Genomic DNA, 15383 nt, shown 5'->3' with positions numbered 1-15383 from the left:
CCTGATTTTGAGTGAATCTTACATTTAACGCCTTCATGATGAACTCTTCTTTACATCTGTATTTGTGTGTGTGTCTGAAAATGTGCGTGGTGCGGTGCACAGATCCACTTCCTGTACCAGTACTCGCTGCAGCTGTTCCTGGACATCTACCATGCGGTTCTGTATGAGAACCCGCGGCTGCAGGGGGTGCGCGACCACACAGCTCGGCTCGACACCATCACCAAAGACCTCTTCCAAGTGCGGTTCGCAGCACAGCGCTTTGGAACACGCACGAGTGCTTGTACACCAATGCGGCACACACAACACACACATTGGCACTGCCACTAGCACCTCCGATTAGCACGGTTGGCAACGTACGGTGTGAAACAACTTCAACATCATACATACACAAGTATGGTACCTGCCTGCACATGAAGTAGCTCGCGTAACAAGGTATGGGTCGAGGACTCGCCACGCTTAACGATATTTGCGTGCGCGCGTGTGCAGGTTGTGTACAGCCGCGTGTCTCGTGGGATGCTGCACCAGGACCACGTCTCCCTGGCCGTGCTGCTCGCCCGCATCAAGCTCAAGGGCACCACCAGGTGTGTCACGGTGCAGCGATGCCCGGGAAGTCAAATTGGGTCACGGTCCGACTATCGTCAAAGGTTGCCTCGTTCCCTTGAGAATATCTCGGTGCCTCCCTTCTAATATGCCGTCCGTGGGAAGCACACACGTGTTATCCATGGCTTTGGAAGCGGGGTTTGTGGATCGCGCAAGTATCAATCGCGTGTGCAAGTGTGATGCCAAACCTGCTGGGATGACGGATTTATCTGTAGAGGGAAGTACTGTAGAGCGAGGAGTTTCTGGGCTATCTGAGGATTTGTGGGCACGTGCTCCTGTGTGTGCGCTTGTGTGGCGTGCTTGCTGTGTATGGACGTGTGGGTGCCTCTCTATACACGTGCACTTACCTTTTGCTTATGTAAATACCTGCGTGTGTGTGTTCGTACGTCAGTGAGCCGTCGTACGATGAGGAATTTCAGCACTTCCTGCGCGGGAAGGAGGTTGTGCTGAACACTGCGAACCTCCCCAAGGTGAAGGGTCTCTCAGCCGAGCAGACAGAGGGTATGATGCGCCTGAGCCGCGTGCCAGCCTTCAACAACCTGCCGCTGCATGTGAAGGCCGACGAGGTGAGCCACGTCTCGACAAAATGTCAGCGGGTTGCGTCCGGGTTCCATCACGGTCTGGCTGCCAAAGTCGTTTTAAGAAGTGAGCAGCAAAATTTAATATAGAATGAAAAGTGAAAAGGTTGTGGGGGGCTTAGCAAAGGTACAAGAGGTAGAACTACAGTTTGGTAAGGGGTGATGCAAGGGGCTGGTTGGAAAGTTGGTTATGCATGGGGCTGATATCTAGTTAACGAGTTGGGGTTAAGGGAAGGGCTCATGTTTGGTTGGTTACTTGGGGATAAAGCTAATGTCTGGTTGCTTAGTTTGTGAGGGTTATAGGTAGACTTCGTGTCTAGTTCACGAGTGTGGTTATGGTTAGTGATAGGGGGCAGGGTCTGGTTGACTAGTTTGTTAGGGCTAGGGGTGGCAGAGTTCGACCTTCACTGTTGGCGATGTCACGTCGACAAGGCCAGCACAAATCACGGTCGTGTTAGGTTTAACGCTATTTCTCGTTCGCTCTCCCACCCCGAACCCGTCGTCCCCTGTGTCGCTTCAGCAATTCTACATCTGGCTGGAGATGGGCTCACCCGAGCACATGGTCCCCACCGTGTGGGACGTGGATACGCCGCTCAGTGAGTGTGTGCAGTCACTCATGGCTGCACGCTGTGTGGGTGCACCGAGCGTGTGATTTGTTTTTTTTTCCCCTGTTATGAATCGATGAATTGGCACAATGCGTGGTCATGATGCAATTCAAGAATGGATCAGTTTTAGTTTTACATTGTTGTGAATATAGTGCCTCTAGTGGCTGCATGGGTTTAAATGACCAATTATGCGGAACGTAAATAAATACAATCTTACATGTACAATCTACCGTCAGTTGAAAAATCAAGTTTAATCAGTGAATTCATGTATCGTTACATGCCTAATCCATATATTTATTCATCATAAACATAAGAGAGTCCATTGAGACCATTTAATTGTAGCAAGCTGGGGGATGTGAGCGCTTAAACTCAACATCGACCTTTTCCAGGAGTTGGCAGTCCATAAAAGTGTTGAGCTCTTAGTTCTGTCCCCTCATGTGTGGGGGGTGTTCTCTAGATCCTCTGGTTTCCTCTCGCACACAAAACACTCGGTCATGTAATCGGCCAAACATCTCAGGACAGCATGCTCCAGAGAAAGAGCCTTGAGACTTTCTTGGGTGAGTAAATACAATTGTTTGAACAATTTAGAAGGGTTTTCAAACCTTCAATCCATTCCAATTCAAATGTTAAACTCCTAGGCCAGTTGTATAAACACCGCTCACTTTGAGTCAGCTGTCTCTGCTGTGGGTCGTGGATTTTGTGCACCATCCCCTCTACGATGGTTGTGTTTGGCGGTGCTCGGAGACCCGTCGTAACGACTGCTTGTGCTGTCGTGCAGCCCCCTGCGGCCAGGCCATGTACCAGCTGCTGGCGATCCAGGCCTTCAGGCCAGACCGCCTGCTTGCCATGACACACCTGTTTGTGGGCAAGGTGTTTGGCGACGCTTTCGCATCCGAGCAGCAGATGGACCTGGGTGCCATCGTGGACGCGGAGGTGAGGATGGGCTTGTGTGTCGTGGGCAGGATCTGGACACCCACTTCCTAGTGTGCTGTACCAGCCTAAAAAGGTGCTCGCTCACAGGACTTGCCCCAACGGTCTGTAAAAAGGCAATACAGAAGATCTTTGTCTTTTGTGTATGCTCACCTGATATGGAATGTGGAAAGAAAGGATAATACTGGGTCAGAGCGCTGAGCCGCACGTGACTAAAACAGATTTTATCGGTTTCATCTCGGCTCACGTTAATTACGCGGAGCTGTTATCATCATTATCGTCTTTGTTGTGGACAGGTGAAGCCCGGCACGCCGGTGCTCATGTGCTCAGTGCCCGGTTACGATGCCAGCGGGCAGGTGGAGGATCTCGCGACGGAGCAGAGCAAACCACTCACCTCCATCGCCATTGGTAAGGTCACACGGCCCACCCTTCCTCTCTCATTTTGTTTCTCCTTTAATCTCTTCCTCATTTTCGCCCGTGCCACCTTGTGTCTTTCCTTCACGTCTTACAACAGTGCGTGTGTGTTATTCCTATTTGAATGATCATCACTCATGTTCATGAGTGAGAATTATTCTCCCTGGCACTTGCTGCAGATAATCCACAAACCTTTTTACGACATTCTCCTGGGTTCTTTGGACAGCTATCTGAGCTGCAGTATGCAGAACCTCACAAAGGGGTGGGGGGGGGGGTGATACTTTATTCTTTGCACCCAGCTGCGTGCACAGAATTTATAACGCTCCTGAAGAATCAATCGTGTATGGTGCGCGTCTCCACGCAGTCCATCACTCCTTGTCCAGATACCTTTTGTGCCTGTGTTTTTCGGGGTTGAGCCGTCAGCGATTAAAAATTAACGGTGGATTCCGCTCCACCTTCTCTTTCTTCACCTCTGCTCGACCCACTCAGGCTCCGCCGAAGGCTTCAACCAGGCAGAGAAGGCCATTAACTCCGCCGTCAAGTCTGGCAGGTGGGGAGCAGTTCTGTTAACGTTCGTTAAGCGATAGTTGGTATTTATAGCACCTTGCAAAAGGCTTGAGTGTTTTGTTCAGTGCTTAATTTTCTTTGACTGCAATTGCTGCTCGCTGAAATGAATACTGAACGCGAGTAAGAATTGATTATGTTGGGTGAGAGAAATTTCCTGAGACTCTACGAGCCAAACTCAAGGCTCCTCGAATGAGATGGGGAATCTGTGTCGAATGTGTCTATGATTGGTAGTTTCAGACAGCAGAAACGTATTCCTGACGACAGGAATACCATCCATGGACTCATGATAATTTGTCAACTTACACTGAACAAAGGTCAAAAGCCTAACCATTGCAGCAGTGCAGCAATGAGTTGCATGTACAAATTATTTTAACGGATTGCTTAAGGTGGTGCCCGTATGCCAGTCCTGTGGCTTACATTACGAGCTCTTGACCTGCATCATGACCTCACGACCTCCACCATCATGACCCTCGATCCCGGTGCCGCGTGCGCAGGTGGGTGATGCTCAAGAACGTTCACCTGGCGCCCGGCTGGCTCATGCAGCTGGAGAAGAAGCTGCACTCGTTGCAGCCCCACACCAACTTCCGCCTTTTCCTCACCATGGAGATCAACCCCAAGGTATGGCTCCTAACCCCTATGGGGGCAGAGGCAGTGCTTTGGGCAGTTGCTTGGGGTGTCTCAGGCTTTGAGTCATTGGTAATGAATGATGTTAAAAGAGCAAGGATGATTTGAGATGTGGAACACCTTCCCTCCTTTCTCTCCTTGTATTTCTCATCTGCCTTTTTTTTATTATTTCAATTCTTCTTGTTTCCCATTCCTCCTTGTCATTCCCATCTCTCATCTACTCTGGTCTTTATCTCACTTGCATCATCCACTCTTTCTTAACTACCGTATCAATTATCCATTGTTTTTTTCCCCCATGTCTCTTACATCTTCTTTATCTCTCTGATCGATCATTCCGTTCGATTTCCACCACCCCCATATCCCTCCCGCCTCCCAATGTCTCTGGCAGGTTCCGGTGAACCTGCTGAGGGCTGGCCGCAGCTTTGTGTTTGAGCCTCCGCCTGGCGTCAAGGCCAACATGCAGCGCACACTGAGCAGCGTGTCGGCCGCTCGCATGTGCAAGGTGGGGGTCCATGGCTCATGGCGACACGAGAACAGGGTTCACGATGCTTCATTACCATTGCGCAAACAAGACTGCATGTTAATTGTATTTAAGCATTAAATCTGCTGTGTTAAGCTGAAAATATGCTCAGCACTGTTGGTGTCACGGCGATTACGTAATTAAACCCTTGACTCGTTACAAAAATATCGAGAGCCAGTTTGCACCAATGACTGAGTCGCTTAATTTAGAAATGGGTGAGAAACCGTTGGGGTGAAATTTACACGAAGTATTTTTTTTTATAAACGAATGAAATGGCACAAAATAGAATTATTATCATGTGTCCAGAGTCTCGTAATGAGCAAATGTGCCTGTTTCTTTTATTTTTGGTGAAAATGTGACAATGGCTTCCATAACCAATAACTGGGCAAATGGCCGAGGTGCAATATTTTTCACAACCGTTTATTTTAAGATGGGAATAATCTGGATGTAGTATTCGAGTACAGAAATTCTAACTTTGTGCATCCCAACCCAAGAAAGCATTGGCACCTTCATTGATGGCTCTGAACACGTTCATAATAATGTTTTTATTATTTGGGTAACCCTTGCATCAGATGATTTTTTGTACAATGAACAGCCACGCAAGCAAAGCTTTTTAGAGACCAGACGTCCTTGAATCTTTTTAACCATAGACCCCCATTTCTCTGTGGCTAATAAAACGTACGACCCAGAGAAGTGTGATGGTATCAGTTGACCTAAATATAATTTTGCCGATTAAACAGACTAATACTGGTAGGAACCTCCTGGTTCCACCAGCCCACAGGGCTTATTGTGTCCGTCCGTCGTGCATCCAAAAATGGGAGGGGCTGGGTGGGGAGGGAGGGGCTGGGTGGGGAGGGAGGGGCTGGGTGGGGAAGGCGGCCACGGCACACACGAGGGGGTGGGTGGCCACCAACCACGTCCGGCCATCTTCACGACATTTTTCCCTCCACGTGGAGAATCAACAACATGCGGTTGGAGTATGCGGCTGCTCTCAATCTCTACATTATAAGCCGCCAAGCCTGCCCTCACAGTCGGGCATATTTGTAGAATACACCATGTGCCCACGTTGACCCTGGCCATTGACCGAGCAACCGAACGTTCCTACCAGCTCCCTCCGCAGGAATGTTTTTTTTATTAATTACAAACGCTTTGGCTTGTGACTACCCCCCTCTCATGGCAAAGGGTACCCTGATATAGGGGTTGTGACTCGACAAGGTGAGAACTGCTTCTGCAGATGAACGGCTGAGCGCATCCTCACTGCTGTAACGATGTTCCGCCCTCCCCTTTGCTCGGGAAAATGTCATGCCCACTTCCTGCCGCACCGCAGGCCCCGGGCGAGCGGGCGCGACTCTACTTCCTGGTGGCGTGGTTCCACGCTGTGGTGCAGGAGCGCCTGCGCTACGCGCCGCTCGGCTGGGCCAAGAAGTACGAGTTCAGTGACTCCGACCTGCGCTCAGCGTTCGACACGGTCGACACGTGGCTCGACGATACCGCCAAGGTGCTGTCCCCCCTCCCTCTTCTTCGTCATCCTCTCTTCGTCCATCGCTGTGCGCCCCACGTCCATGCACCTCAGCCCCCCCTCCCCGGCTCCTCATCCACCCCAGCTCCCCCTGGTCCACTCCTACGTTCCACTCGTCAATTCCACGCTCCTCTTGCACAAAGGCAGAGTCGTTTACGGCAAAAACAAGTGAACAGCTTGTTGTCTCGTCAAAAGTGTGATCGTGCTTTATGTTCACTGCAACTATGTCTACACAATCATTGTTTTGAATCTCGTAAAATGGTTATCCATCCAGTTGTTTTTGCCGCAACTCGCTTAATATACACGTGCATGCCTTGCCCTTCGGTGTAAAACTGCATCTGAAGCATCGATCGCTGCTGCCGCACTCACGGCACGCCGTGCTGCTCTCCCACCGCAGGGCCGGCAGAACATCTCGCCGGACAAGGTGCCGTGGACGGCGCTCAGGACCCTCATGTCGCAGTCGATCTACGGCGGCCGCATCGACAACGAGTTCGACCAGCGGCTGCTCAACACCTTCATCAATCGGCTCTTCACGACGGCGAGCTTCGACGGTGACTTCCGGCTCGTCCGGATGGTGGACGGGAAATCCGACATCCTCATGCCGGACGGCATACGGTACGAGAAAATCCCGTGCAGTGCAAAGGATGATAGGGTCCTGCGGCCAATGCTGTTTTTGCAGTGTCCGCTTGGGAGTTTGAGGGCGATGGCACTTGTGCACATTTGTGTGTGTTTGCTCACCCCTGTGCGTATTTTCTTGGTGCGTGCTTGTGGGTGAGATAGGCGGGAGGAATTTGTGCAGTGGGTGGAGATGTTGCCCGACAACCAGACGCCATCCTGGCTCGGTCTCCCCAACAATGCCGAGAAGCTTCTGCTCACCACGCAAGGTAGGGCAACTGAGTGATGTCGCGCGTGGATGTATATGCACACGTGCACATACGGCCACACAACTCTGGCATATGCACAGCACACACGCAAATATATTTACATACTTCTGCATACAAACTCCCACGCATGTCTGTGTATACAGCATACACAAACTGGCAAATCCATATATGCACAACACACGCACTTGCATGGGCACACACAACACAAACAACGGCACGCACGTCCCCCCTAATCCCCAATCGTCGCACGGCGCAGACCACTTCGCCAAAATTCCTGCCATTACCACCGACAGAGACATTAGTATTCCCCTTGTTTTAAAAAGCATCGAAAGATCCCAAATGTTGCCCCCTACGTGAGTAGGGCAGTGAGCTCAACCACCTTCCCTTGCCCTGTGGGCACCTGGCCCCTAGGGCTTATCGTCTACGGAATACTTTGCGGCTTCATACCGGGCTCATTTTATAATAAAAAAAAAGATGATTTAAAAAAACCCATCTAAAGACCGTCGGCCTCCACTCTCAACCGCAGGCACGGACATGCTGAGCAAGCTGCTCAAGATGCAGCTTCTGGAGGACGAGGAGGACCTGGCTCATCAAGTACCCGAGAAGAAGCGGCGCCCCAGCTCCACGTCGGACAGCCGCCCCGCGTGGATGCGCACGCTGCACACGACGGCGCTCAATTGGCTGGGCCTCGTGCCGGACGCGGTGGGGCTCCTCAAGCGCACCGTTGAGAACATCAAGGTGAGGCCACGGCCCCGGGCCCAGTGTGGCCAGCGATGGCTGTGAGCGGTGGGACTTAGCGGGCGACCGGGTGGTTCGGGGTGGCTGATCATGTTTGTCATGGACTTTTGAAGCCAGTTTCTAGGTCACAAATCTTGAATTTCAGATACCTGTGGTTAAACTGGGTTGTCAAGGGTAACTAGGTGATGGTCATCTCAGGCTTATCACCAATGAGTGGATAAAAAAAACCCCATCGTATTCAAATCGTATCTTTAAATCTATGGAGATGACAACAGATTAACTTTGTATGTGTGACGTTGCACCACCTTGTGTGGAAAAGAGGCAATTGAAGTGACCTTGTAAATAGTTATGTCATCACTTCCCATTGGCCATTATTAATATTATTTTTATTGTTTACCCAAGAAAGCCACATTATTTTTCAAGATTGTTTTTCAAGTTTTTGCAGTAAGGGAGCAGTGTTGCTTTGTGTAACCCCAATTAAGTAATTCGCAGATACATTTTTCAGTGCTTGGGATGTTTTACCAATACCACTAACATTTTCAGCTGACATGGGGTAATTATACAGTGCTTGCTGCTGGGAATTGCAAATGGAAATGTCATCATCTCATAACGTGCCAATCGTATGCATCATTAAAATATAACTGGCGTCGATGAAAATAATTCTATAACTTCGTGGTGTCTTGCCACTTGCACTCCGTGGCTCGGGGTTCGCGGCGCCAGTGCACAGCCCTCATTCCCTCTTCCCTCCCACCCCCTTCCCCTACCCGTCGCGCCCTGCCAGGATCCGCTCTTCCGCTTCTTCGAGCGCGAGGTGAACACGGGCATGAAGCTGCTGCAGGTGGTGCGCGGGGACCTTAAGGACGTAGTGCATGTGTGCGAGGCCAAGAAGAAGCAGACCAACTACCTGCGCACGCTCATCAGCCAGCTCGTCAAGGGTGAGCGCCTCCCCCGTGTGTCGCCACATGCGTGCCCTTCTCTCGGCTCCAGGAGAAAGGGGCGCCGTCGTCAAATGCCTTTGCGTGGCAAGGAAAGAGCGCCCCAGGCAATCGTGTTCTGGAATTTTCGCCTTGCTCCCCATATCAACCTGATCTCGTCAGATCTCGGAAGCTACGAGCAGGGTTGAGATTGGTTAGTACTTTGGTGGGGAAGACTCCTCTAGAATACCAGGTGATGGAGGTTTGGGTTGCGTGGTGGCCAGTGAGATTTAAATAGAGCGATTGATTCTTGAATCTGTTATTGCGGAGCTTTGATGTATGTTGCCCCTGCCACATGCGTTTTTTATCTACGTAATTTTGTCTGTTCCCGTGTGAGTGTTTTTGGAGTGGTCGTGAAGTGGTTTACATACTCTGCTCCAATCCCAGCCAAGCTGGTTTCTCCTCTAAGCCATGCACAACATGGGTCGCAAGTGGTATTTGAACCATTCCTGTGTCTCCTATCTCTTGACTTAACCTTAAATAAACATCCTGATGCATTGGGTAAACATCACCACTTGGGGAGACAAAGGCGGCTGGGTGCGATGCTGGCTATCACCACCCCCTCATGTGCCATGCCGGCTTTAATAGGCACTCGCAAACAGTCTACTAAATACTACGTGGGGGAAGAAACTTTCATCTTTGTGTGTGTGTTCTATGTCGTAGGCATAATTCCGCGTAGCTGGGGGCTGTACACGATTCCCGCCGACATGACGGTGCTGCAGTGGGTGTCTGACTTCAGTGATCGCGTCAAGCAGCTGCAGCACATCTCAGAGCGTGCGGCGAGCGGCGGCGCCAAGGAGCTCAAGGTGGGGGCGACACCCTGCCCGCCCCGATTTCCCCACAGCTTGCGCCCGCACATTCGCACACCCACCCGCATGGTGACCCACCCGCACGAACACCCACCCACCCGCATGGTGACCCACCTGCACGCCCACCCACCCGCATGGTGACCCACTCGCACGCACACCCACCCGCATGGTGACCCACCCGCATGGTGACCCACCCGCACGCCCACCCGCCCGCATGGTGACCCACCCGCCACCGTTCACTCTTTACACGAGAGACCTAGAACACCGCTTTACATCGTCATCATTAGCCATCTTCTTTCGTACGGCTGATGTATATGCAGAGCAAGAACTACAATTTCCCATTCATGTGAAATTGTAGTCGTTGCTCTATATCAATTAACCATGATCGACACAAAGCTATAGACAAAGTCTCCCCCACGATGGCTGATGATGGTCATGATGATGGTTTTTCCGACAGAACCTGCACGTGTGGCTGGGTGGCTTGTTCGTGCCGGAGGCGTACATCACGGCCACGCAGCAGTACGTGGCGCAGGCCAACAGCTGGTCACTGGAGGAGCTGGCGCTGGAGGTGTCTGTGACGAGCCTCCAGCACGCCGCCCTCGACTCCTGCAGCTTTGGCGTGACAGGTTCGTCACGCTTCCTAGCCACCACACATCCCCCTGCCCCTTAACCAGCACTGCCTGCTCACATCACGTGGCCAGGTGACTGCAGTCGAAGAGCTAAGCTTCATAATCGCAAACGTCTGTGATTTGGGTTCTGAAGGTGGATGTCGTACTCTGCCTCCTATTGGTCGTATTCGACCACTGAATCAGCACTAAGATGATAGAGGTCAAAATCAGGACACTTGAACATGATTAAACAATGCATTTTTTTAGTTGATCGTCTCACCCAATCACCAATAACTGCAATGTATATGAATTGAAATATGGGTATGCACTTAGCTTTTAAACTAGCCCCGCTCAGGATATTAACATATCTAAGTGCTTAGCTTACTCCTCTTCACTCCCTGTGGAGCATAAGGCCACAACAAGCCCACGTCATGCCGGACGGTCTTTAGCAGCTTTCTCTGCTTTACCCCAAGACAAAGCCTCGATGGTCTTTACATATCTAAGTGCACCAGGCTCTAAATTTGCAAACTTCTAAGGTTATCCTAACTTGCTAAATTGAGATTATATATGGCAAACATCACCCCCTACTGGCAAAATAATTGACAATGGTCACAATGATGACTTTTTTTAGAAACGTGTTTAGAATATTTGGCTGCTATAAATGTCCACGTGATGATAAGCCACTTTGTCGAGCTGTCATTTGTTGCCCAGGTCGCTTCTGAAAAAGAGCTGTATAGCTCAGTGGGCCTTGCCCGGTAAAATTTTAAAATAAATTCAGTTTAATTACCCGTTTGCAGGTCAGGTGCTTAGTCACCTTGTGCCCAAAGGGAGCAGTTGCCACTGGTGAGATGACCCTTTAAAATGTGTTGAAATCCGCTGTCATGTAAAGCGCTCAGAGATCCTGACCCAAAGGACAAAGGGGGTGCTCTATCAGGAACAAATTATTTTCATTATCCATTATTACCAGTGGATGATGGACACGTGGTGAACTGCTCTTCCAATAGAAAAATAAGTGCCGTCATGTGTTGCTGCTGCGTAAAAGTCATCGCATTGCCTCCATAAATTGTTCTATGGTGTCCCCTCTTCTCGGGCCGTTCACGAGCGTGGCTTTCAGCTGGCTTGTGGAGTTCAATTTGTGATGTTGATTTGCCTTGTGATGTGGTTAGCTCGTGATAAGTTATCTGGTCATCTAATAAAACCTCTCCTTGTGCTCGCCATGATCCCTTTTTATGTACACAACTGAATGCGTGTGTCTGATTTATACATATTAAATATTCATGTAAATTGTGTGAATTCTACAAATTCACAGCGGTCTGCATTTATCAAGCAGGAACATTATCGACTCCCGAATCAAATTGTACTCCTGAATCACGATTCCCTGAATTATTTACGCTAGGAATCATTATAGCTCTACCGGTAGCAACATGTTTGGTGATGTGTTTTTATTACCGCTCGTGACCGCTGTGCGAATACAATTGAGTGTAAGCTATAAATAATGCAATTAGATGCTTGGAAGGCGATGGCATATAGCCATGTTACATGGTTATGTTACATAGCTCTGCTTCGACCCTTCCACGGTCTCAATAGCACGCAGACTATTGAAGTATATAAAATTGGTTTGTATTTAATTATAATATATTTCTTGATTTTCATATCTCCTAAAATTTGAACTGTATGCATGGGTTTTTTTTCCTGTTTTCTACAATCTAAAAGTGTGTTGTTTGAAGCGGATGCGGGGGAGCTCGTAAAAACGTGTGGCATTAATTAAATAAAGACAGAGGCGCATCGCCCATAACCGCCTGATCCTCGTCCCCCCTTCCCCCCGGAGCAGGCTTGAAGCTGCAGGGGGCCGCGTGCAACAACAACAAGCTGTCGCTGTCCTCCGCCATCTCCTCCGACCTGCCCCTGACGCAGCTGCGCTGGATCCGACAGACGTTGGCTCAGGCCAAAACAAACCTGGTACGTCCCCATCGGTGGCTCCGTAGTGCCCCCTTTGTATGCCTCGCTGCTCTGCATCAGTCACTGTCCGAGTCGATACCAATTTCTTGGGAGATTCGGCTCGAGTGCTTGCGGCAAGTGCTGGAGATTAAACGTCTATCTTGGAGTTCTTGTTTAAACTTACGAGTTAAACGATGTTTTATATGTGATGCTGGTGGCAGTGGTGCACAAATACAAAAAACGTCGAGAGAGCTGGTCTCTCTTCTATGAAAAATGGTCATTGCCCAAAAGGTTTTCCGCTTCATGTTTCCTTTATTGCGGTATTGTTGACAAGTTGGTTGAGTTTTTGTTGTTTTAAACGTACATGAGAGCGCACTGAGACGAGCAGTCTATTGTAAGCAGTGCATGAGTAGAGATCAGTTATTTATCTCACTTGTCAGTATACCCAGAGGTGGGAACTCTCACTGGTGTTTTTTTTAAAGGACTAACCTTGGATAATATTGGGATAATCGTCAAAAAGTTTGACATTTGATTGACCGTATAACGAAATTGGTCTGTACCACCCAGAGGTTTACCAATTTAGGTTGGGAGCAGTTTCTGCTGCAGTCTGTAAACTACGGTACAATATACATTATTTAAAGTATTAATATAAAATCTAGTTCAAATACATATTTTATTGGTTAGATAAAATCGTAAACTTTAATAGGAATTAAGTACTGTTTTAATTAAATTGTTTATTAACGCTGACGTATACATCCGTGCAAAGCAGCAATGTGTATCTTATTGTGAATGTATTGATAGTTTTTTTCTGTGTTCATGGCCATTCTGTTTGTTCACTGCAACTGTCTCCATTATTTTTAAAATTAACTTTTAATGACAACATGCGGACGATCCTTATTGTATTCACGGTGGACGCTCGTTGAACGATGGGTGGTGCGGCTTTTCTTTTTGTTTTGACGCCACTGCCTGCGCATCCCCCCAGGTGACGCTGCCCGTGTACCTGAACTTCACGCGCGCCGACCTCATCTTCACCATCGACATGGAGATCGCCACCAAGGAGGAACCGCACAGCTTCCACGAGCGTGGCGTCGCCGTGCTGTGCGCCGAGTGAATCCCCCCACAACCTGCTGCCTTGCCCCGTCGCGTTCTCCCGTGCACGCCGTCGCCCGCCCATGAAATCCTTCCTCGTCTTCCGCTGCTGTCACACCCTTCACATCGCCGCCACGATTTGTCGTCGTCACCCCCTCGTCGACACCATCAATAATATTGCTCTCGACTTTCCATCCCTACATTTTTGCAAGACTGGCGTTCACCACATCCCTCTATTTTCAGCATCGGCGCTGTATAGTCACCATTGACTCTCCCCTAATAAGATCGTCACTACCGTATCCTCGACATCAACGCTATTGTTCCCTTCACTAACAATTCCTGTCCACCTCACCACTCCACCATTCCCTCTTCACCTTTCACATGGTCAATATGCCATCTATACCTTCACTTCTATAAACAACATCACTTCTCCATATCTCCACTTTGCCATCAACTCATTCACCACCCCATCTCTCCTCACCAAAAACACCCATCACCACCACCCCTTTTTCACCAATCCCTGCACACCATCAGTACCATCATCCTTTTCTCACCACCCTCATTTCTGGTCGTGCAATACTCACACTCCAGAAACCCCCAAAGGGGGGTGGGAACTGTTCTTTGTTCTCAGAGCGGCGTCATGTGGGTACTGCGACACCTTACTGGGCACGTTGATGGTCAGGCCGTGACCGGGAAAACCTCCTGCTAACATTTGTAGCATTAGTACTTGACCAATAATATTCTGAATTCCCTGACGAGCCAGACGAGTGGCTCTGCTGGCGAGTGCCTGGTTACATGTTCTGTACGCTCCGGAGACTCAGACTCCAGAGCTGGTTTGGGTTTTTTTTTATATCAGAAGGATCAGAGTAAGTGTTTGTGAAGGTTTGAGATGAGATGTTGATTGATTTCAATTTCCCTTCCTTGGGGATTTTTTTTAAAGATTGACACGAGAGTGGTTGCAGCAAATAGGCGCAAAATCGGCACAACAGCTACATTTTGGAGGCTGCCATATCAATGACCGTTCACCTGTAGAGATTTATTCAGGCCATAACATTCTGTTTTTATTATTTTCCATAGCGATGCAAGAGTAGTCCTCTCACCCCAATTGTAACCCTATCGTGCTTTTGGTCATTGCAGTGGAGAAAAAATAAATGAAATTCTGTGGAGGTGGTTTCGTTGAATAGAAGCCAAATGAGGAGATCCCTTTCATTTTCACATCGATGGAAATGAATTGCGGGTCGCTGTTATTGATCTCGCTGAAAGTGATCGGTCATCACTTTGGTCATTATCTGAAAGTGATGGTCTCTGTCTGAAAGATCCCTATAGAAGTGATTACCAGTTGTGTTTGCAGCAGCATACTTGACCGGTTTTACAAAGATTATGCCATTTTTGAAGCGCCACATGCCATTTTAGTAGACGTGTAACGATTCAACGATTAAAATTTATTAATTTGTTCACAATACGTTTATCAAATAATGCAGGTAAGAATCGTAATTTTGATTCGTATACATTTGAATTATTGAGTCCTTATAAACCTTGCAGACAATTCGAGGCTTGATGTTTACAAAAATTAGAAAAATGCGATTATCGAATCAAATCGCAACCCCCGACTCATGTAACTTCATCGCATTATGGGGGGAGGGGAGTTTAGCGAATTGTTACACGGCTACCAATTGGTCGATTGTAGGAAATCGGTCACCAGCCAGCTTGTTCAAAGTTTCTGCCGAGTTCCTACAGGGACTGCGGCGTTATTATCGTCTCGTGAACCCCACCGCTGCTGGAGAGCAGTGTCTGGGTGCTGGAGAGTTAGGAGAGTGTTGGCATTTGGCAAGTTTCCGTTCTGAGTTTTGTCTCTAGAAATAATGAGTGAGAAGGTTTGAGGTGTCAGTCCGCAGATTGTTCAGAGAGGTCCATCGGAATTTTTAACCAAGGCAATTATAACCGCTTTTTCTTCAGATATTACCTAATAAATTGCTATCCCTGCAA

At 48.9% G+C, this 15383-nt stretch overlaps 1 protein-coding gene across 2 annotated transcripts in view; it reads left to right on the top strand.

Moving 5' to 3' along the window:
* The window catches only part of LOC116947827 (cytoplasmic dynein 1 heavy chain 1-like), a 65559-nt gene extending 50176 nt beyond the window's left edge, over positions 1–15383 (top strand). For both annotated transcript variants that reach the window (XM_032964009.2, XM_032964008.2), the window contains exons 63-80: positions 103–237; positions 487–581; positions 992–1166; positions 1699–1774; positions 2562–2716; positions 3010–3121; positions 3617–3677; positions 4189–4312; positions 4707–4820; positions 6166–6336; positions 6755–6972; positions 7138–7241; positions 7768–7979; positions 8761–8914; positions 9617–9759; positions 10220–10388; positions 12202–12329; positions 13291–15383. In XM_032964009.2, coding sequence (XP_032819900.1) covers positions 103–237; positions 487–581; positions 992–1166; positions 1699–1774; positions 2562–2716; positions 3010–3121; positions 3617–3677; positions 4189–4312; positions 4707–4820; positions 6166–6336; positions 6755–6972; positions 7138–7241; positions 7768–7979; positions 8761–8914; positions 9617–9759; positions 10220–10388; positions 12202–12329; positions 13291–13419 — 2475 coding nt within the window. In that variant the 3' untranslated portion in view covers positions 13420–15383. The remainder of the gene's footprint in view (positions 1–102; positions 238–486; positions 582–991; positions 1167–1698; positions 1775–2561; positions 2717–3009; positions 3122–3616; positions 3678–4188; positions 4313–4706; positions 4821–6165; positions 6337–6754; positions 6973–7137; positions 7242–7767; positions 7980–8760; positions 8915–9616; positions 9760–10219; positions 10389–12201; positions 12330–13290) is intronic.

Source organism: Petromyzon marinus, chromosome 31 (assembly GCF_048934315.1).
Source record: "Petromyzon marinus isolate PM22_M1 ecotype Great Lakes invasive population chromosome 31, UKy_Petmar_22M1.pri1.0, whole genome shotgun sequence".
Taxonomy (NCBI): domain Eukaryota; kingdom Metazoa; phylum Chordata; class Hyperoartia; order Petromyzontiformes; family Petromyzontidae; genus Petromyzon; species Petromyzon marinus.
The sequence above is the reverse complement of the archived record's forward strand: the minus strand, read 5'-3'. Positions and strand labels throughout refer to the sequence as shown.